Raw genomic sequence first — 21,736 nt, forward strand, 5'->3', positions numbered from 1 at the left:
TAATCAGCTTGATTGACCCTCATTTTAGGGTCAGAAAAAATCTTGTGGGTTAATTGTCATACTGTGTACTTATAATGGATAGGTGGCTTTTCTGTAGCTATGATTATCTGGTATATCTAGCTGATTTCAGTGCTAATAATAGCTTACTCTAAGAAGTATTAACATACAGTATTGATTTCAAAATGGCTATATCACTGTGCTAATATACAAGAGATTCAATTAGTAAAGATGACTGGCAACATTTATCTAAAAATACTTCCTGCTTTCCTGTGAATATCTAAAGTATGACTTAGCTAAATACAAAATATCAAGATGAGAATATTCAAAAGCAATCAGAAACATGAGTTCTAAAACTTTAGAAACAAGAAACAATTTCCAGATAATAGAGGTTCAGAAAGCTTGGCCACTTTAAGTATCTCAAACTGCATATTCATAATTTGAAGAAAAAAAAAAAAAATCAGCTGTTATTTTTTAAAACCTCTAAAATAAATCTATGTTAAAATAATTTGCCAGATTTTCACTATAAGTTCTCCTACCCATTCCATTCCACTAACCTGGTAAATTTTTGTAGCCCATCTGCTTTACTGAGCAGTATAGAGGTGTTCTCTATTGGTAAATACCTAGAAAATTGAATGACAGTTGAGCAATGACATTTATTCTCTTTTCCAAGTCTCTTAATAAGTTTCTTGCTGGCTTTTTTTTATTGTTTCTGCATGCTTTATGATATCATACCTGCCATTAAAAAAATTAAAATTCAACTTAAACAGGCTAATACCTCCCTCCAAGTGAAGTCTAAACAATTTTCACCATTTCAACTAACAATACTGTCTCTGGTGTTCATTACGCTCAAACCAAAATAAGATCTCTATTTCCCTCTATTAGTGTACGAAGAATCTACTCTCAAATATCTGGTTATTCAAACGTCTGCTCCAGTGAGCAGCTGACCACAACACTGGAATAATACTATATTTTTTTGTCACAAATTTAAATGATCCGATCTTAGGGTTTGTATGCTTTTTTGCAGAGAACCGTATTTGTTCACTCACCAGGACAAGGGACTATGCAAGAGCTTTTCCTATCAAAGTGCAAAGGGTGAGCCCTATATGCTCAGAGTTGCAAGGGCTACTTATAGTTTGTTCCTTGGTTCCTTCAATACACCTTTGAAAATGCATTTTTTCCAAAAGGAATAGAGATAAGAGAGGACCATTGCCTCAGTCCTTTCTCTATGACGGGCTGCCACAACCTCCTGGAACATTCAGCTTGTATTTGCACTCAGTGTTGAACACAGAGATGTTAGTTTTCTAATTTAGTCCACAAAGGAGAGCCATATACTGAAAACCACGTCAATCTGAGCAGGGGATAAACTAAAATATCTTTGAAGTGTTGTTTTACTGGATAAGGTTGACTAAAAGTGGTTAGCTTTAAACATAATTATAGCACAATTTTACAGCTTTTATCAACCTACTTGAAATTATTAGATCTAATCTGTTATATAATACCATTGTACAATTTTCATTTTCCAAAAACAGCAGTTTCCGTATTTTGGTAAAGACTGTTAAATCTATTAGAATCTACAACATGCAATTCAATATGATTCATTACTTATGCCCACTAGTTAATTTGAGACACATTTTCCAATACAGTTTTCAGGATAATGTATTTTCATTTCTGTAGTTTAAGCTTGGTGTGAGACAGCTGTCAATTTATTCTCACTGCTCTCTACTTCCATTGTCCCAAGCTTAAACTTCACATGTCAGACTGACAACAAGGAAAGTTTAATATACTTCTAAGTCATATAAGCACACCTGGCAAATTACAGTACAAAACTCTCATCAGGAAACCTGAGAAATCTCTAAAAAAAATCATAATTCCTTGCAGCTTCTGTGTGTGTATGTGTGTTTACTAAAAATACTGTAGACAGAATGAAATATAAGGCACTTTACGAAGTGGAAAATTACTCCAGTGACAGACAGACAAACTTCCTCTCCTCGCTTCCCAGGAAGAAATTTGCCTCTGGAGATTTCAGATCTACATCGGACACCATCATCACCCTCCTATCTCACAAAACCTTTCTCTGCAGAAAGGACAGTACAACTCATATTCAGATCACAGCATGGACATCTAGAGATAGGATCATAATGGTAGCATTATTTTCAGTTATCATACAGACCTAGCCCTTTGAAGGCTAGATACCAGATGCTGGGAACAAAACTCCTCCTTTTTTCTCCATGATAGACACTTCAGAATAGTTCCTTTGTACAGTCACGTTAAAGTTTGCTATTACAAACTCTTCAGCCAGAATGTCTGTTTCAGTCATATTTATTTAAGTGGTTGCTGTCAAAACAAAGATTACATCATTTTACACCCACATTTTACAAATTAGGTAGCCAGGGCATCTGCAAAATGAAGGCTAAGCTCATTTACTTTGGCAAAGGCTTTGAGATCAGCTGACGAAAAGTGGTATCTGTATACAGATGTCTTAGTGTACTGGCTAACAGCTCATCTTCAGACAACTTGTACTGATTTCTATATACATTTTTAAAAGCATTTGTTTTTACTGGTTCCTATTCAGTTTTGGAATCCCTTTAAAGAGAAAGGTCTTCCTTTCTTCACTATTCATTTTCCCCTAGGGGAAAAAACCCAAAACAAACCCAACAAACCTAATAGGAAATAGTTTTATAAATATGTTTTTAGTATAGTTAGCTAAAAAGTAGCTCTATGACACACAGTTTGGACAACCTCATCCCACACACTGAAATAAGTATCATGGTTGATGAAATCTAAATGGATCAAGAAAAGCTTCAGGGCTATATGATTGTGTTGTTACCAAGTTCCAAGAAACAGAGCAATGGGAAACTGTAATAAAGGTGTGCAAAATATAAACAGGGCAGTGATGACCTAAAATAAATAATGAATAAAAGGAAACTAAAGAACTCAATTCAAATTTGAAGACTTCCTTTTAAGAATGAGTATTTTGGAAAATTTCCCTTGCAAATCTAGAAATACACTACAGTTATTAAAAGATGTTTTGTGTAAAAGATGTTTCTCGGGCAGTATACTAAATGATCCCTTCCACAGACTATTCCTGTTTCATTTTAAAAATCAGCTCTTTCCTCACCTCCTTTCAGGAATCTCACTAGACAGATGCTCAACAGAGCTTCTTTTCATTGACCACTGGAAACATTTGTTAATCTCCACTCTTGTTCATACCAACTTGTTTTTATACATTTGTTCAAGTCCTAGAGGATCTAGGAGCTTCCCGGAGATTTAAAAGAGAGTAGGATGCCACTGGTGTGCTTTAATGACATACTAAAAGAGAAAACCTGCATTAAAATTCATACAGTCCAAAGAGATTTGAACTTTAGATTCCGCAAAAAGCAGGAAGATTTCCTTTTCCATTACACAGTTGAGGAACAGAGATACAAGGATTAACTGAGCTCCTGAAATCATACAGATAAGCTATGGAGAATGAGAAACTGAATTTGAGCCATTGCCTTTGTATCCTTTTTGCTAATGACATCTCTGTTTTCTAACTTGCTAAATGAGGACCTGAGATACACAGGGCACTTTTTTCTTCCATTATATAAATATATTTTTTATATATATATATATATATATATTTATAAATTTTTTCTTCCATTATATAAATATAATCTTCCATTATATAAATATAAATTCTTCCACTATATAAATTCAGAGGAGACAAGAATGAACAAAATAGTATACTTTTGGAAACCACAGATGGAGTTTATCAGAGCTACATTTTCTTGAACGATTATTGTAATTCATAAATTACACGATTAATGCTAGCTATTTTTTCAAACACCTGTTTGAAAATGTGGTTTACACTCGGATTGCCTCTGTGTGATGCCCACATTCATACCCACACAGATCATTGATATGCTTTCTAAATTTGCAGCCTCTGGACATGCCATGAGAAAAAGAGCTTCGTGAACTAGCAAAGCAGGAGCCCAGCCTCGTTTCCCAACATTAGACAGTGTGAGTTGGAGAGTGATAGCTGGCCTCACAGTATTACACCCCTTTCTAATTAACCACCTTTGTTCAAATACTGTCAAGTACAAATCCGTGCAGTGGTGGTAAAGCAGATATTCTATTTTTAAAATTTCTGCACCAAAAGGTTTGTGATATTGTTTAGCCAGAGGTTCCTGCTAAGATTCATATTGGATTGCAGAGTTATGCGAGTAAGTTCTTCCCCAAGTATCTCTTCTGATTCAATACTACCAACACACAGTACACCAAAATGCTGATAGCCAGAAACCCGTCCTTCAACATCTACAATGTGTGTGTATCACAACATCTTAAAAGCACTGGTTCTTTCCAGGACTGTGCATCATCTCTTCCCCCTCACTCTTTGAACAAACTCCTCCTTGACTTTGCCTATTCTCTGCAGTCTCCTCCCAGCCTGACCTTGATTCTAAGCCCTGTACACATTTATGCTCAAGAGCTCATAGCTCTTAGAGTCCTACTTATTTCAGTCACGTTTCTATGTCCCTCCTTGCCCATCAGCCCTTCATGGATCTCCTTGCCAGTCCCTGTGCCAGCAAGTTGCATTGCCTTTCAGTATCCTGACTCCTCTTTGCACCATGGTGCCCCCACCACAGCTTTATAATGTCTCTCTCTCACAGAAATTTTTTGCTCCATGACAGCCACGCAGCCAAATCTATTCCTTCTGGCAAAAATACCCTCCATCTACAGCTGGACTGACACAACCCTTCAGCTGTACCTACAAGGTCTGTATTACCACTGTATACCACACACCAGAAACAATTTATGTACCCAAGAGCCAAAAAGCTTTCAGCACAATTGTTATTGGACCTAGGGTCTTTTTGACGAAGTACTACATAGGAGAAGCAAAGATAATAAACAGAGAGCGCTGAACAGAAATATTTTGAGAAAAGTTCTGCTTTGCTTGTATTCGGCCCCTTTCTTCCTCAGTTTCCTACTGCCCTAACCTGTCAACTTCAGATAGAATTCTACTGCAAAGAAGTTGTTAGGAGTTGAAAAGTCTGTGTGTGTTACTAGGAATTAAAACGGTAGCAGTTAAAATTATTAACTGCATACATTATTTGTATTACTACTGTTACGATTATTCATTTTATTAAGACAGAGCCTAAAAGCCCTGTGTTGCGTGCTCTACAAGCACAGAAAAAAACGACAGTGTTTTCACCAGCGACCTTGCAATCTAAACATAAAGAGACAAGAAATGGGATACTATGAGAAAACAATGAAAAAAAAGATAGCATGATACGAAGAGATCTCAAGGACATCAGCAGTCTAACTGTTGTCAACTCATGCAGCAACGTAACAAGAGTCTCAAGGAGGGATGCTTTGGGAATAGTAAAAGCCTCCTGAGCTTCAAACCAAGCGTGGGGGGAAAGTTTAAAAAGAATGGCTGAAAAATTAGCAAGTGAGCAATCAAAGCTGGAGTTTAATGAGGATAGGAAGTAGCTCCTAGCATGAGAGTAGGTACAGAAAGTATGTATAGATGGTGAGACAGAAGAGAAGCCAGTTGCAAGCAGCAAGATGCTTTTGTGCAGTATTAAGTATTCTTACTAGTACTTTTTCTGGCCTACAACGGATGCAGATAAGAACTGCAAAGTTTTATGGATTTACATTTTATACAAGATTGAATATGTGAACTCATACAGTACATTACGCTATTTCTCATTTGACTTTGTAAAAAAGCCCAAACTGAGTTTATAGTATGAATATTTATCACTATTCTACTTTATATAATATATACATAGGTTTATACATAGGTTGGAATTCCTAATATCAAGTCAATTATATGGAATTTTACCGACTAGAATACATATAATCTACTAGCGAAATATTTCCCGAAAAGCACTAGTGAATGTAAATGCATTGGAGATTTCTATCAGATATTCTGATTACTGTTATTCCATTGGCATATATCTTTCAGTGGAAAACCAGATAAATTTGGAATTAAAAATATTATCAATAACTCTCTTTCCACTCTCAGTATTTGTTTCTTTTGGTTAACCTTATTCTTTGTCAATCAGCTTAAAATAACGACTCAAAAGGGAGATAGCCTGGCATATGTATCCATTATTCCTTCTACAATGTAGTAGTCCCACTGGTTTTCATGGGAATTATGCATATGAAAGGACTGCATTATTAAGCTAGATTAAGAGAAGACATTTGGAAATACTTAACTCATCATACCACCTCAGAACCTAATATTTATAATGGTACTTGAGCCTGGAGCAATATAAATAAAAGCACAAAATACTACTCCTGGAAATATATTACGGATGAATTTTTCTTAACTTTTTATTAGAGATATCACTAAAAATTGCACTGAGTTAAAACTATTTTCTTAGCCTTTTGATATAAGAACAGATACAGAAATACGAATCAGATCACTCCAAAAAACTTGCAATATTCCTGAACACGGGAAGTCACAAGCCAGTATGAGGACAATAAAAGGATTACATTCCAAATATATGAAATACATGCCTGCGTAATCACATAAAGGTCCTTAAAATTTTCCTTGGTAGCCCCTATGTCTTCATGACCAGATTACATTAACCCTGATCCCCTGGAAACATCGCAAGTCATCTTTAATTCTTCAGACGCATGACTCTTCCATTTTGGCTTTGGAAATGTTGTTCTCCTCCTGTGCCATGACAACTCAAGGATAGTATGAACTGCTTTCCTCTGACCTAGGAATGACAGTGGGCCCTTCCTTCCGCAGAGCTAAAAATGAATTGACCTCCACTTTAACAGACTGCGTAGACAACAATTTGCTCTTTCCCAGATACATAGCTCAGATGTAGAATGAATGTGCTAGGCTCATTAGAATGGGCTAGCTTTCTAACTTTTTTTTTTCTTTCCATTAAAACATACTGTTCATCTTTGCTGCAGTTAACCCTGGACCTTATTTTCTGGTTGCCACTAACACCCTTGCTACTTTCACAAAAAAGTTTTCTCACCTGAGTGTTGTAGTGCCTCAAACTCAGATCGTCCAGCCCAGCTGGGGTTATGTGGAAAAGTTCAGATTTTAACAACTTCTGGCCACCCAAGCTGCTTTACAACAGGGGCACAGGCTAAAATTTTGACTCTCCATTAGTGCTTCTTGAAACAATCCTCTGAGGACTGAACACTTCGGATATTCTTTTCAGTACGATGGCTCGTATCTGGACATCACTAATCAGGTCAGTCACAGGCACTTACCATGAGAGTTAAGGCTATTGGATGATATATCCATGAAGGCTCCTGCTAGGAGCATAAACCTTTGCATTAAAAACCTACTCAAACACATGTTGCATCTTTTCATATTGTACTAGACGGTATCCTGGATTAACAGACGTCATTGCACCCACAATGTGCAAGTCATATTGTTAAGATTTTCTTAAGAAAACAGCAGAAGTGACAAATTACCTTTCATTAAATGAAAATGTAGAACTTATATGGCAGTTGGAATATCATGCTTAGTCTGGAGCAGTGCATTTCAAGAAAGAAGAAACAGGGGAAGGCCAGAGAGCAACACGAATCAATTATTTGAAGTACAAGAAAAAAAATAAGCATTTTTTTTCAATAAAGAAGAAAACAATGAATTGGGATTGGTTAAGAGAAGAACCTAGTGAAAACATAAGAATCTCAAATATGTAAAGGTCTGCCGCAAAGAGGAAAATAAATTCCCTGTAACCACTGTGCAAAAGTAATAGGTTCAAGTAATTTACTTTCAGCAAGTGAAGTTTAAGATCAGAAATCAGGAAAAACTTTCTAATGGGAAGGCTAGTGAAATGCTGGAATAGATTCCTTGGGTAAGTAATCATAACAAATCTTCACAAAGACAGGCAAGTGTTCATTTAAAAAGACAAATTTTATTGATCCTGGCTTTGAAGGAAGAGTGAGGGGGTGGGCATGACACCTTCTTGGAGTCCTTTTCAACTGTATCATTCTATGCTGAAGTGACCGAAGAAATGTAGCTATGTAGTGACAGTGATACCATCTTACAGTACCACTTGTTGTGGGATCTTGACTTGGAATCAAAGTCATGCTCTGCCAAAGACTCAATCAATTTCTTCATGTAGACAATCACTTGGATTCTGATACAATCTTCTAGCTATGGATGACCTAGCTACATTGATATAATCCACAGCTTCTTTATTCAACAGTTTAATGATAATTACTTCAGGACTCAACTATACATAAACATAATGTCTAATCTGGTCACAGTATATAACACTTTGTTTGCTAAGAGCGATGACTTAGTAACTTGCCCCATGGCCTTAAGGCCAGACAATACTAGCAACAGCTGTTAATAACACTGAAATCCAGATGTAGGCTTTGGTGAAGATTTTTTAAAGGAATTAGCTTTAAAATATTTTGCTTCAAAAATCTAGATGTATTCAAAATTCTTAATCCCATATCTGTACTTGACTATCAAGTTGGGATCTTTAGTAGTTTTTTTTTTAAATTAAAGCCTAAAACTTATATTGGTAGACCATCTTTAATAATAGGAATTGCAATCCTGTAAACACTGCACAAGAATATGTTTATTTCAGAGTAGTCTTTGGACAGTTAACACAAAATAAGTAAATAACCTTCTCTAGTCAGGTATTTTGTTTCCAGTAAAAATTTATGATTGTTCTAATGTGAGAACTCAGGACAAATGTACAGCTGCCAGTCTGACTAGCAACTAAGTATGGAAAAAGTAACATTTTCCAACTTCATTTCAATATTCTTGGGTTTTATTCTATAATAAGCAGCATATAGAAGTAGGAAAATTACATAACCATGCATATTCCCTACATTTAAATCACATGACGTAACACCAGGTAAGTGATCCAAGGAAAAAAAGAAGACCTGCATTATGATTCATGTTTGGCATGGTGAGAACTAAACTGTTAGAAAAATAATATGTTTTCTAAAATGTGTATACAGTAAAGGCCCTGACAGCTGAAATAGGTACAACAGCAATATAGCAAGCATCAGGTGTCCTCAAAGTTTCTACACATAACAAAGTAGCTCCCATTCAAAACACCCTAATTTGACAAAGTTACAAACGCCTGTGCTTCAGATAAAATCCTTTAAAATACATTTAATCTCCCCTACTGATGATTGCTCTCTGATGGTGTGTACAGTATTGCCCTTTTCACAACCTTTAAAAAGAGGCACAAAACGCAACTCCACCTCCACCCTCCGATCAGTAAAGTTGCCAAAAACACGGCTCCAAAGTGAAATAAGCCCCCGGCTTGCCCCCTTGGGCTGTCCGCAGCGTACTCACCATGGCGGGCTAGTTTTGAAGACTTTCTTCCCCTCCCCCTGCACCTACGCACAATGAGGGAGAATGGAGAGCAGTTTCAGCATTAAATTTGAACTTCCCTGCTTTTGTTAGCATGAGTCACCACCTTAACATTATCTCAACTGTAGACTTTTATCTGTGCATATCTAAGCCCTGTCTTGTGGAAAACTAATTACTGAGCCACTGAGAGGCTTCATAATGTCCTGCATTTAAGTCCTGAACATCATACATAATGCATAGGAAGCAGTCTCTGCACTCTGATTACAGAACACTGTCATTAAGAGAGCAAATTAAAGATGTGAATAATTCACTGGCTGAGCTTATTGTCAGTGCTGCATTGTGAAATTAGAATTTCTAATAAGTACTGCAATTTTTTTAACCCAATTAACACAGAGAACATCTTGAGTCTGATTAGTACAATAAAAATTATTACCTTATTCTTTTGCTTCACAACAGCCAAATTAAATACTGTACTTAATTATGCAGCATTCATCGCTTCTGTGCTAGAAATAATAATAATAAAAAAAACTCACTATCGCTTTAATAAGACTTCCAATATTTAGAGTGCAACCGAAAAATAGAGCATACGAATCTCCAGCACAATTTCTTATTGCAAAGTTACTGGCTTTTTTTTTTTAAAGACTTTGAAAATCGTTTTTAATATTAGCAGTCGACCATGATGTCACTGCTGAAGTCTTCTCTGGAAACAAAAACGTATTCGAAAAAAAAAAAAAACCGACCCTTCTGAACAAGCTCTGAATATATATTGTGAATTAACTTTCTCTGGGTTGATGTGGACACAGAAAAAAAAAACCATTACGACTTACTGACTTGAAACCGAATACACAAATATACAAACATAGAAATATATAAATACACACACACACATAGATATATATATAGGCTGTTTCAGAAAAGATGCTTAGGAAATATACTATGAAAAAGCAGGAGCTGGATCAGCTCTCTTACCTCAGTTCCCTCTTGGCACGGGATAGATAACATCCTTTCATCCTAGAAAGGAGAAAAGTCCAATTCAACATCCAGCGTGTTGATTTTCCCCCACACGGCGCTTGCTGCCATGTTAAATAAAGAAAATGATCACTGAGGATGCAGCTTTTGTCTCCAAATATTTTAATACTGCCTTTTAGTGTCAAGGACCCCAGGAACCTTAGCACATCTGGCAGCAGACACCACTGGCTGCAGCTGCTGCAATGGGATTTTTCCTCAATCCTATTTCATTTCCAGCTCCTTTTTCTACCCCGTCCTGGGGAAGTTTAATCACCGAGCATGGGTGGGGAAAAAAAGAAAAAAAAAAAAAAGGAAAGGTGGCATTGCAATCACGAGCTTTCTCGGTTTTGTCCTAGAGACAGGGACTGCAGCAACCACCTTGCATCTTTGTCTAGTTATTTTAGCATGTGCCTGCAAGAGGGGAGGAAAAAAAAAAGGCTGAAAATTATTCAGGCATAATGCAATACACATAAAGAGAGACAAAAAGACAGAGAGGAAAAGAAAGAGAGGGGAAGAGAAAGAGGGAGAGAGAGGGAGGGAGAGAGGAAACAGAAAGAGAGGGAGAGGGGGCTGTCAGTGCAGATAAATCTGCATATGGAAATCAGGGTTATCCTGGGTACAGTTTTATTTAACCATGATGCACTGTTTTTTTAATTAGACAGGAATTTAAAGAAGGAAATGAGGGATTCTTAGAGACAGGAGCAAATGAAGCATTTTTAATCACAGGAGAGTTTTCACAGAAAGCTGTAGCAGCAACAGCAAAACTTTTTATAGCAACTTTCTTGTTAGAAACGAAAGTTTTGTGCTCTGCTGCTAATTTACACCCCCAAAAAAAGCAAAACTGGAAGAGCATTTTGAAATGAAATCAAACCAAGGCAATCCAAAATCTTACAGTAATTATTAAAAAGACCCAAAAGCCGCTAGGTGCACAGTAGGCATTTTAAGCTAAGTTATGCCAGGGACAGGTTTTAGGAGTTTCTCACCGGCCCCTCTTCAGTGGTGGCTGTCATACCCAATGAAGGCGCTTCTGTAAATGAAAAGAGCGATAGCCAGCTTGAATTTCAAATGTATTAAACACCACTTCCCATGCTGGATGATAATCGCTCGCGTCTCGAGATGGGAGCAGGACCTGACAGACATGGGGAGGCTGGATCAGGGTCTGTAAGGCACCAGGAAAGACCAGGACCGCTTCCCCATGGCTGTGAGGGAGCATGGGGATGAGTGAACCCAGCTGGCCAAGGAGAAGGAAAATGAGGTTCAGGTACAGGCTAAACGAGAATGAAACCGAAGACAGGTAGCGGACAGTGGAAAGGTAGGAAGACTGGGAAGCAGCAGCCTGACCTGGGGCACTGACTGGCAGTGACAAGATGGTGGCATTCAGGTGAGAAGTGCCCAGAAACAACTTGTGGCGGCTGGCCAGGCGAGGGACGCCCTGAGGGCAGCTGCGACAGTGCTACGGGCTGGGGGGGGGGGGGGGGGGGGGGGCGGGGCGAGCGGCTGCCACGAAGCCCCACCTGAATTTCAACAAGCGGGCGTGTAAGAACCACCTTGGGCGCTAACGGGGGCCGGGAAAGGCAGCCTCAGGCCGGGTGAGGGCAGGAAGCGGGCCGGGGCAGCAAGGGGCAGAAGCCGGGGGCGGGCGGGAGGAGCTGACGCCGAGGGAAGCACGGCGGGGGCGGGGGGGGGCTGCCGTCAGGCGGGACCTGCCGGGGGCCGCGCGTGCCCGGGGGGCCCCTACGGGCGGCGGCACGCGCTGGCGGGACGGGGCCGACCGGCCGCCGCGGGGAGCCGCCTCGCGGGCGGCGGCTGGGGGCGCGCGCGGCGCTTCGCCCTGAGGAGGGCGGGGGTGGGGAGGGGGCGGGCACGGCGCGGAGGGGAGCCAGGAAGGGACCGAGCGGGCGGGGCGGGGCGGGGCAGCGCCTGCCCGCCTGCCTCCCTCCCTGCCTGCCTGCCTGCCTGCCTGCCTCCCGGGGCGGAGGCGAGCCGGGCGGTGCGGGAAGGAGGAGCGGCCGGCGGCCAATCGGCGCCGCGGCGCTTGCGCAGTGCTGGGCTGACGGTGGCGCGCGGGACGTACGGAAAAGCGTCCGGGCGCGGAAGGGGAGCGGCGGCCCCGGCAGCGCGCAGGTACCGCGCCGCCCGTCCCACCCGCGCCCCGCTCCCGCGCCCCGGCCCGTCGCTGGCCCGCCGCGGTCTAGGGGGGCTGACGCCTCCCGCCGGCCCGGCGCGGCGGGGAGGCGCCTCCGGGGAGAGAGGAGCGGCGCTGGGCCTCAGGCGTTACGGGTGGGGGTCGTGTTCGTGGCGGATCGCCGGCGGGTGTGCTGCCCGGTGTCCGCTCCCCCGCAGGCGGGCTGGGGGGCCGCTCCCGGCCGCTCTATCGCCGGTTTGCAGCTCCTGCCCGCGGGTTGCAAGCGCCTGGGAAGTTGTTCTCCAGCGTGGCTGCCCGGGTTGCGGTGCCTCGAAGTCGGTAATGGGTTCCGCCGGGTCAGGGATGCGATAGACGAGTACAGAACTGTCGTGAGCTGCGACCGTGAAGAGCTGCCCTTTTTGTACTATTTTGCCAGTGTTTTCTGTCGTGTGGGGCCATTTTGATACCTTAAATTGAACAGACTTTCCTTAGAAACTCTTCTTCTGATTTAGGGTATATCCCTTTAGCTGCTTGTTTCTGCCTTGCCAGTTGTGCTAACACACCTATGCATAGGGTCCTGCTGTAAGCTGAAGCACTGAAGTCATCCCTTCACTTAAGAGTTGCCACTGTTTCTGCCGGACAGCCGACTGCACCGCAGGTATGTGAACGAGTGGGTGAAAGTAGGACGGAAACTCTTCTTTCTTTTTTCCTTGAGCTCATTTTTCAGTTAAGCCTATGCATTACCAACTTGTAGCTGTGGTGTAAACTGGTTTCTGCAAGAACATTATCAAAAACTGCCAGCAATGAAACTGAAAACTTAATTTAGAGTTAATAGTTCTCATTATATTGTTCACATATTATTGTAGAACTGTGTGGCACCTGTTGCCTAGTTCTACTCTTTCACTATGTTGTATAAAATATTAATTCACTAGTGTTAAGTATGCAGTGAACTTCTTTTGGATGTGCTCTTCCTTCTCCTTTTGCTTTTGTTTCTCTTTTTTTCAGATTCCTGGGCAGTCAGACTTTTTTAATAGAAACTTCCAACTTGAGCTATGTCAGAATCATCTTCTGAGCTTTAAAACTTCAGCATTTCAGGGTTCCGTAAGTATCACGTGGGGTGTATTTACTGCTTCTTAGAAGGAACTTGAGCTCTAATATTGCCTTAAAGTCATGGATAACTGGGAGCCTGTAAAGCATGATGTATTTTCATAGCATAGCTACTCTGGTTGCAAAATTAAGTGTTGCTGAAAGTAGCTCGCCCATGCTTTGTAATGCATTCCTGCCTCTTATTTTACCCTTGTGCTAGTCTAACCTCATGACTAGTCAATTTAGAGAGTTAAACCAGAAGAAAATGAACCTATTTTGTTTTTTGTAAGGTTAGCTTTTCACTGATGTGATTCCCTGAGCAGGTTGTGATGGAGGAAGATGAAGTCGCACAAAGCGGTAGAATTGTGTGGCAGGGCATGAGACCATGATTGCCTTTCTTGGTATCTCTCTGTTTGTTAATTTGATGTTACAGTTAGTCAGATCTGTGTCCTCACTTGAGCTGAAGGATTATGGGGAGGTGTAACAATGAGAAAATTATTTGAAGAAACACCATGAATGTTTTTTAATTTACTTATTTATTTTTTGGATCAGGTGGAAACAATGGACGATGACTTTGTGGCTTCCTCCACACCTCCGTTTCTCACTGAAAGCTTGGAGATGGCAATGGAAATGGAGAATGAGACCTCAAAGCCGCCTTGTTTTTCCTGTGCTTTTGACAACCAAAACGGAGGGAGAAGCTTCTCTTCAGAGTCTTACTTAGCAAGTGGATCTCTTAAGAGGTATGATGGTTTTTTTGAGGTACAAATAAAATACCCTTCTAAGATGTTCTTTCCACTGGTGTTTGGTGCCCCTAAATGCTGACAGGGTTTCCAAATCAGTTGTTCTTCAGCTCTTATGAACCTGAGATCAGTTTGGTGGTAACCAAAGCAGGAAGGGCAATTGCATTGATGCACTGCTTTGAACAGCATCCTAGGTCCAGTTCCTAACTTTGTGAACTTACTTTAAGATATTGTAAAGGACCTTTTAGAGGCCTGTTGGAACACTTCAAAACTGGCCTGTTGGGCAACAGCATCTGAGACTCCTTACGTTTCTGAGGAGGATGCAGCACTGCTTTTTTCCAGTCGTATGCTCTATTTGATGCTGGCCCTTTGTTTCTGTCATGTGGAGAAGGGATAAACCTGCTCTGCCCAGCTTCCCCAGATTGCTGGAGCTGTCTTTTGTAGCTTTAAGACCATCTTTCTTAAACCTCTACCTTTGCATGTATTCTGGATTTAAAGTTCAGAAGTCACATGCATAACAAGTAAGTATTTTCTGTGAGATTCTAAAATGTTACTTTGGTTTAGTTAATATCATCTTTACTGACTGTGATCCAGCTTAATTTTCTGTGCCATTTGCTGATTCTGCAGGGGTTGTCTTGTTTTTCCTACAAAAGCATGATCTGTCTGTCTGTCTTTCCCAGTACTTTCTTTATACCTTTGAACTTGAACACTTACTGTGGGTTTCTCCTGCCAAGCCTCATGTTTTGTGTTGTTACTTTGGGGTTTTTTAACTTTCACTTCCACAGCTTTTTCTGTAGAGCCTTAAAGGGGGTTCTGCTGCACCTCCCCCATTCCTTACCTTATTTATAATTTTTTGTTGTTGTTGGATCAGAGCACATTCATTCAAATTGATGTCAGGTAGAGGATTGGGAGAGCCTGTGTCTGCATGAACATATCTGTAGTGGGTTCCACACTGACAAAGAAGCATTTCACGACAATTTCATGTGAAAACTCACTCAGGAGCTTGTATGTGGGTAGGTTTCCCATATCACTACAGTCATGATATTACTGTTCTCCTGTCGTTTATTCACCTCGTCTACTCAGATTGTAAATTCTTGGAAAAGCCTGCATGTGAGGGACTCCTCTGTCTTCATTATCTAGAACAGGAGTAAATGGATTTAATTGCTAAAGGCTTCAAAACAGACCAATGTTTAGGCAGTTACCAAGTGAACTACAAGTGGTGTGGGAGATTGAGCTGATTATTCAGCAGATGCTCTTTTTGCCTCCAAGAACTGAATTGCTAATAGTGCATAGCTCAAGAAGAATATGAATTTGGTGTGTAATATAATGAAAACCAAGTGCTTGTCCAGTACATTTTTTTTTAAACAGAAATATTGCTTGCATCTTGGTGAATTCAGCTTCATCTAGGCTGAAGTATTTTATGAAAGTCTGGGAAAATTCTGAAATAATTTGTTTTGATGTCTTTGTTGTTATTATACAGCTTGCTGTGATTTTTTTTTTTTTTGAAAGCACAGTAGTGAAATATTTTTATTTTGCACAATTAGTAACGTTTTAACAATCTATACAGATGTCTGATTTTCTCCCCTTTGAGTAAAATGGCAATTCTGATTTTTTTTTTTTCTTCAGCCAGAGCAAAGGGTAGTTATGGCCTAGTGTTAAAGTTATAATAATGATGTCACATTTTGTGACCCTTATCAGTTCACCTACCTAAAAGTGTGCTTTTATTAACATGCTTGTATCAATGTGTTCTATATAAATATTATTAAATGTATATAAAGGAGCAAATGTATGTTCTAGCATTAGTTATTAGGCATATAGTGTACATTAAGACAAATTCCAAACATAGAATTACAGTGGAGCATGTTACCTAACATGTAGGTAACATGTAAGTTTGCAGATGACACCAAGTTGGGTGGAAGTGTCGATCTGCTGGAGGGTAGGAAGGCCCTACAGAGGGACCTGGACAGGCTGGATCGTTGTGCCAGGGCCAACTGCATGAGGTTCAACAAGGCTCAGTGCCGAGTCCTGCACTTGGGTCACAACAACCCCATGCAACGCTACAGGCTGGGGGAGGAGTGGCTGGAGAGCTGCCTGGCAGGAAAGGACCTGGGGGTGTTGGTTGACAGTCACCTGATCATGAGCCAGCAGTGTGCTCAGGTGGCCAAGAGGGCCAATAGCATCCTGGCCTGTATCAGGAATAGTGTGACCAGCAGGACCAGGGAGGTGATAGTGCCCCTGTACTCGGCACTGGTGAGGCCGCACCTCGAGTACTGTGTTCCGTTTTGGGCCCCTCACTACCAGAAGGACATCGAGGTGCTGGAGCGTGTCCAGAGGAGGGCAACGAAGCTGGTGAAGGGTCTAGAGCACAAGTCTTATGAGGAGCAGCTGAGGGAGCTGGGGTTGTTTAGTCTGGAGAAGAGGAGGCTGAGGGGAGACCTTATTGCTCTCTACAACTACCTGAAAGGAGGTTGTAGCGAGGTGGGGGTGGGTCTCTTCTCCCTAGTAACAAGCGATAGGATGAGAGGAAACAGCCTCAAGCTGCGCCAGGGGAGGCTTAGGTCAGACATTAGGAAAAACTTCTTCACCGAAAGGGTGGTCAGGCGTTGGATCAGGCCACCCAGGCAGGCAGTTGAATCTCCATCCCTGGAGGTATTTAAAGAACAGATAGATGTGGTGCTTAGGGACATGGTTTAGTGGTGGACTTGGCAGTGATAGGTTAACGGTTGGACTTGATCTTAAGGGTCTTTTCTAACCTTGATGATTCTGATTCTAACATAGCAGCCTCTTGTGTTAAGGACTGTCTGTACATTATATCTCAGTTCCTTTGTAAGGACGAAGATGCTTCAAGGTGGTAGCTTGTTAATTTTTATTTGTTTCTAAAATATACTGTTCCCTGTGACTATATCATGTTTTTATGCTCTTGAAGCTAGGAGTTGTCATATTTTATGTACTCTATATTATATTGCTATATAAGTTGTAACAGTCTGTCTTTTTAGAGCACCTGCTACACCTTCCTATCTATAGTATACATGTTGCTGATGTATTGATAAAATATCAGTGATACAGGCCACCTGTAGATGTTCTGGTCTACAGGTTTATGACTGGCAAATGTATGAATATTGTTGGCTTTATTTTACAGGGTTTTGCTGAGACTAGATCCTTCTCCAAATGACTATGAAGAAGATGTAGTGGAAATGTTTGGCTTTCAGTGGGTTACTGAAACGGCATTAGTTGAATCCTGTGGTCTTCTCTTTGGATTATTTAGGTATGATAATGTTAGTGTATTTTATAATTAATCCACTTCTGTAATTATACCCACCTTACGGATGCAGCAAACTTTTCAAGTTTTCGATAGTAAAATCATAAAAGACTGTGAGCTATGCAATACATCCAAAAAGATTATGCTATCTATCTAACACTTCAGTAAGTGATGGATAAGACACAAATGGAATTACGGGAAGAAGTAAGTTTTGTGCCACAGATTTTGAATATTACCGGACTTAGTAATAAGTTTCTAAGCAGTGTGGTGCATATCTTGGCTGTCACTAGATAAAAATTGATAAGTATAGTTATTACAACAGTGTTGTGATTAATTTAGAAGGCTGTAGCTTTGGAATATATGAATAAACTATATAAGATTTCCTTGAATGAGGTACTACCTGTATAATTAAAGTTGTCTTTTGAAGATTTTTAAGTCCTTTTTTTGTGCATAAAGAAAAGTGGAGGTTAAAAATCAAATACTGTAAATGTTGGATGTAGCACTTTCTTCAATTGTTTGGATTAGGATAGCTTCAGCAATCTCTTCAGATACAGTTACTCAGTGTTTGAGTAATTCAATGCAGATGTTTAATCTGGTCAATGCAAATACACAGATCACCAATAATCCTCTTTGCTACTGATAATCCTCAGGATGTACAGCACATACAGAGTGCATGGGAGAGGAGCTTTTGTATGATTCCACAAATATATGTGATATATTCCATCATTCCTTTGATTGTAGTGGATTCTTCCATCCCTTTAGGGTACGACCAAGGGCATGATGTGAAACATCATTAATAGGGTCTGGCTTATTGAAACACTATGGCATAGATGGCAGGACGTGTATTAAAACCAGTATTATTTAGCTTTGCTTGTTTGATGCAAGCTTTGACTTCACTGTGATTTAAAAAAATAAATTAAAAAAAATATGATAATGAAGGAGATTGGAGGATAACTTAGTTAAAAGAAACACTGTATCCCTTCCAGCATTTAGTCTGATCTGTTTATTAACTGTTTATTAACATAAAATCACTGGGCAGTGAGACAGTGATGTAGTTGATCTCCTGAATTAAATAATTTTTTTCTGTAATATAAACTGCTCTGTAATTGTAATAGAGATGAACATAAGGCATAATATATTTTATTGTGGCTTTTACCACAGTAAAAATATTTTTTAGAAATCACATGTGTTAAGTATAAGTTATAATGATTCTTGAGGATAAGGTGGCTGTAAATAATTCAGTTTATAAAGTATAGATAATATCTATGTTTAAATGCATGCTTACAGAAACCTAGTCTTTCTTAATGTGTCTGTAAATGTTAGATTGTTATTTAATATTTTTAAATATTGTAATAAATAATAACATTATACACAAGAACTGCAAGTTAAAAACATGAATTACACAGTAAAAAGAATTCTTACCTGTGATTTTTTTTTTAATGTGATTGAAGATGTGTGAGTCAAAGTGAGTAAGAGCTATGTAACCATTTAAGTAGGTATATTAAGACAATATATCTTTGATTAATAAACAGAAATACTAGTTTAACTGTCAGAATATTTATTTACAAATCAAATGATTTAATGATTAACAACCATGAGGATCAATCTTTGAGGTACAAATGCAAATTGAAATTAAAATGACTTATTTAACTGTTGATGTCTTTGTTATGCTTCTCATGCTCAGTTTGTGCTTTTATTTTGTCAGCCCACTGTATTCTGTCTTTGTCAATTCAGTGGAGAGTCTTTTGGGTTTTTTTCTATGTGGCTTCTTTTTGACACTCTCTCTTTCTAACCTTCAGCCTCAACAGCCCTCTTTCATAAAGTCCTACTGCTTTAGACTTCCTTCCTTTCTACATGGTTGAAATACTTGAGAAATTCATGCAGGAACTCAGCTTTGATTTCAAAAACAAGACAAACAAAAAACCCCACAGCCCACCTAAATGGCTGAAGGTAATCTTAGGTAGCTGACATGATTTTATCCAAGGAAGGAAGAGCTAAGGGAGATCATTTTAATGTGTGCCTGCCCTTTAATATGCAGGTTACAACCTGCGTTTTTGGATCCTTGTGGGCAGTTCCTAGTTTTGAATTTTTTTTTGTTTTTTTTAATAAGAACATTTGATCTGGGTTGGATCCAAGTATCCTGTTTTTGAATCCTTCAGTAGTCGCTGCTTTGACTGTATAAGCAATGAGGCAGAGAGCTCCTTCCTCAATTTATGCAGCATTTTCTTTCAAAAGTCTGTCTTACACAGTTGTATTTTTCATGTATTCAGTTTAGTACCATGTTATCTCTGTGGAGGCTATACTTGAGACCACTTGAAAATAACAGTTGTTGCAGAATATGGCTGAGTACTTACCTATGTTACAGCTTTTTTTAATTTTCATTTGCAGTGGCAGTTAGCAGCTTCTTTAAAAATGCTCTCTCTTCCCTCCAAAACTGAACTGAGTTTTAACTTTTCTAGAGACACTTTCTCCTTTTACTCTACTGTATTTGTTGCTGTTTATCTTTTGTGCTCAAGTTAAGCAGCAGACCACCCTAAGCAGAAAGTGGGAAAAGCTGCTGACAGAATTTACTAATGTCACTTCACAACTGAATTAATTTAGTGTATACTGAGCATATGCAATGAGGACTAACTTTCAGGTTTATTCTGTGGTTGAATATGAAGTTGAGTTACGCTTATGAAAAGATCACCTACAGGGAATGGCTTGCAGGGTTTTTATGTGTGTGGTTGTTTTTTTCCTCCCCCAATATCTAGCTAATTTTGTATTTGTTGTTACTGTGTTTAATGTTTTAAAAACAAGCAAAAATTCTATTCATTGTCATCCCTTCACACTTGGATGTGTCTGTTGTCTTCCACTAATACTCTTTCCTAAGTTACGTTTCTGTAAGCTTTGTCAGAAATACAAAGCAAGGAACACCTTTCACCTCTCTCTGTTCTATTTAGACCTTACTAAAATGTAGCTAAAGAACTCTTACCTATATAAATACTGTAAACCTTTGTATTCCTTTTAATTAGGCAACAGATATACAGACTGGAAAACCTAGTACAAATGAGTTCATCTGATTTTGGTAAGTTTAACACACTTAATTTGACATTGGGATAGGTGTCTGGCTACCTTTTCATTATAGAAGTATATTATCACAGATGACACTTGTGCTTTGACTCTTGACCAAGGGCTTATGGACTGTGCCACAGAACAGTATATAACCAGCATAAACCTGCAGTAAGGGTACAAACATAGGCAACCAAGTGATGTAAGATAGTGTGAAAATAGATAGTGGAAATGTTGTGAGTCAGTTTGGAACCAGATCTGCCTGTGTAGTAGGTGCACAGGGCAATTCTGACCTTGCTGACCTGAGTGGGGAATTTCGCATTAATTTGAGTTGAGCTAAGATGTCACCTCTAATGTAGAATTTGGCAAAACTATTAACTTGTTTAGCTAAAAATGGAAAGGTGCATCAAAACTTCCAATAACTATTTTAGTTACAAAGGTAGTGGGTTGGGACTTTTTTCAGTGTTCTCTTGGCTTACATTTAAACAAGTTATATTTGTTTGGTTTAGAGTTATTTACAAACTTAATTTATCTTTGCAGCAGGATCAATAAAATGGGATTACTACAAAATGCTTTGTTTCAATTAAATACTAAGGCATGAGAAGCAGTATGTTTCTGAAGGATTATTGCAGCCTTGGGCTTATTGTAAGTTTGAAGGCTGAATTACTTAGCAAGTTGAGAATTTCAGTAATTACTCAGAAATAAACTGTCTGTAGTATCTTCTCGTTACGGATAAACTGTTAGCGTTCTCAAAGTACAAGTGAATATTTTTACACATTATTATTATTATTATTTTGGTTTGATATTGTCATGCTCTGCCATTTAAATCATTGATATGAATTTATCATCAAGCTTCTTTCATATGCTTTTACTGATTGTATATTAAAAGTCTAATTTTGCTGACATTTAATACGTAAGCGGAAATAGCCTTGTTTTGAATTATGTTTGAACTTTTATATGGTAGCTGGACACCAAAAAACTGTTCTGTAGTTCTTTTTCCCTTAAATTTAAGCATCTGCTTGGTTCTCTTCTCTGTATCCTGTTCTTCCTCTTGTCAAATAAGCTAGAAAAACAAAAAGCTGTTGAATGTTATGCTTTGCACCAGGGTTTCTTTGTGACTTAGAGCAAGTCACTGATACATCTGTGACTCTGTTCCCCCTTCATACAAGCAG

General features: G+C 39.5%; 1 protein-coding gene across 1 annotated transcript in view; it reads left to right on the top strand.

The window, feature by feature from the left end:
* Nucleotides 1-14,075: 14,075 nt before the first annotated feature.
* Nucleotides 14,076-21,736, top strand: part of MMS22L (MMS22 like, DNA repair protein) — a gene marked incomplete at both ends in the record, with an annotated part of 96,375 nt that continues 88,714 nt past the window's right edge. Inside the window, 3 exons of the mRNA XM_082305574.1 lie at nt 14,076-14,254; nt 17,394-17,519; nt 20,528-20,580. Of these exons, the coding sequence (XP_082161700.1) occupies nt 14,076-14,254; nt 17,394-17,519; nt 20,528-20,580 (358 nt within the window). The remainder of the gene's footprint in view (nt 14,255-17,393; nt 17,520-20,527; nt 20,581-21,736) is intronic.

Source organism: Platalea leucorodia, assembly GCF_965183815.1.
Source record: "Platalea leucorodia genome assembly, chromosome: 3".
Lineage (NCBI taxonomy): Eukaryota > Metazoa > Chordata > Aves > Pelecaniformes > Threskiornithidae > Platalea > Platalea leucorodia.